The following is a 572-nucleotide window of genomic DNA, read 5'->3' as shown; positions in this document are numbered from 1 at the left end:
TGCTGAAAGACACGTTTGTGCACAAGGATAGTGGTGTCCCAGCCCACATCCGCACCATTTTTGTATGTGCGTCCGATCTAGTTACATACTTTCAAAAGTCTGGACAAGCTGCTGTACTCCCCTCGATCTTGCAGACTGCAATTGATATCCGCTGGAACAGCCATTTGTCGATGCAATAGAGCATATTGCGCAATCGCAGCGACATTGAGGCGTTTCTTCACTCTCAAGACGATAAATTGCTTGAGCAGCGCAGCCAGGGAGTTACGCGGGGTACGTCGTGGGACTATGTGCTAGCGCTGGTGTCGATCATGGGGGTTTTCAAGAGAGCAATTGACTCGCTGCAGGGTTGTGACCGCCCGACTCTGCACCTTGTCTCCTACTTCAAGTCCCAACTGCCCCAAATGCTTGATGATATTAAGTTTGCACCTGCGGCATTGAAGCAGAATATGCGCGCGGTGATTGCTGAATTGAAAGCAAACATATCGAACAAGTTTGTCCCCGATGTCATTCATGAGGTTGCGTACCTTTTGCATTCGCTTTCCAAGGTGGTGGCAGCCGACCAGGATGGCGTA

General features: G+C 50.2%; 1 protein-coding gene across 1 annotated transcript in view; it reads left to right on the top strand.

Moving 5' to 3' along the window:
* Positions 1-308: 308 nt before the first annotated feature.
* Positions 309-572, top strand: part of PHALS_11310 (uncharacterized protein) — a gene marked incomplete at both ends in the record, with an annotated part of 1,149 nt that continues 885 nt past the window's right edge. Inside the window, one exon of the mRNA XM_024726883.1 lies at positions 309-569. Within this exon, the coding sequence (XP_024577515.1) occupies positions 309-569 (261 nt within the window). The remainder of the gene's footprint in view (positions 570-572) is intronic.

The sequence above is a fragment of the Plasmopara halstedii genome (assembly GCF_900000015.1).
Source record: "Plasmopara halstedii genome assembly, contig: Scaffold_526, whole genome shotgun sequence".
Classification (NCBI taxonomy): domain Eukaryota; phylum Oomycota; class Peronosporomycetes; order Peronosporales; family Peronosporaceae; genus Plasmopara; species Plasmopara halstedii.
This window is presented reverse-complemented; position numbering and strand designations above follow the sequence as displayed.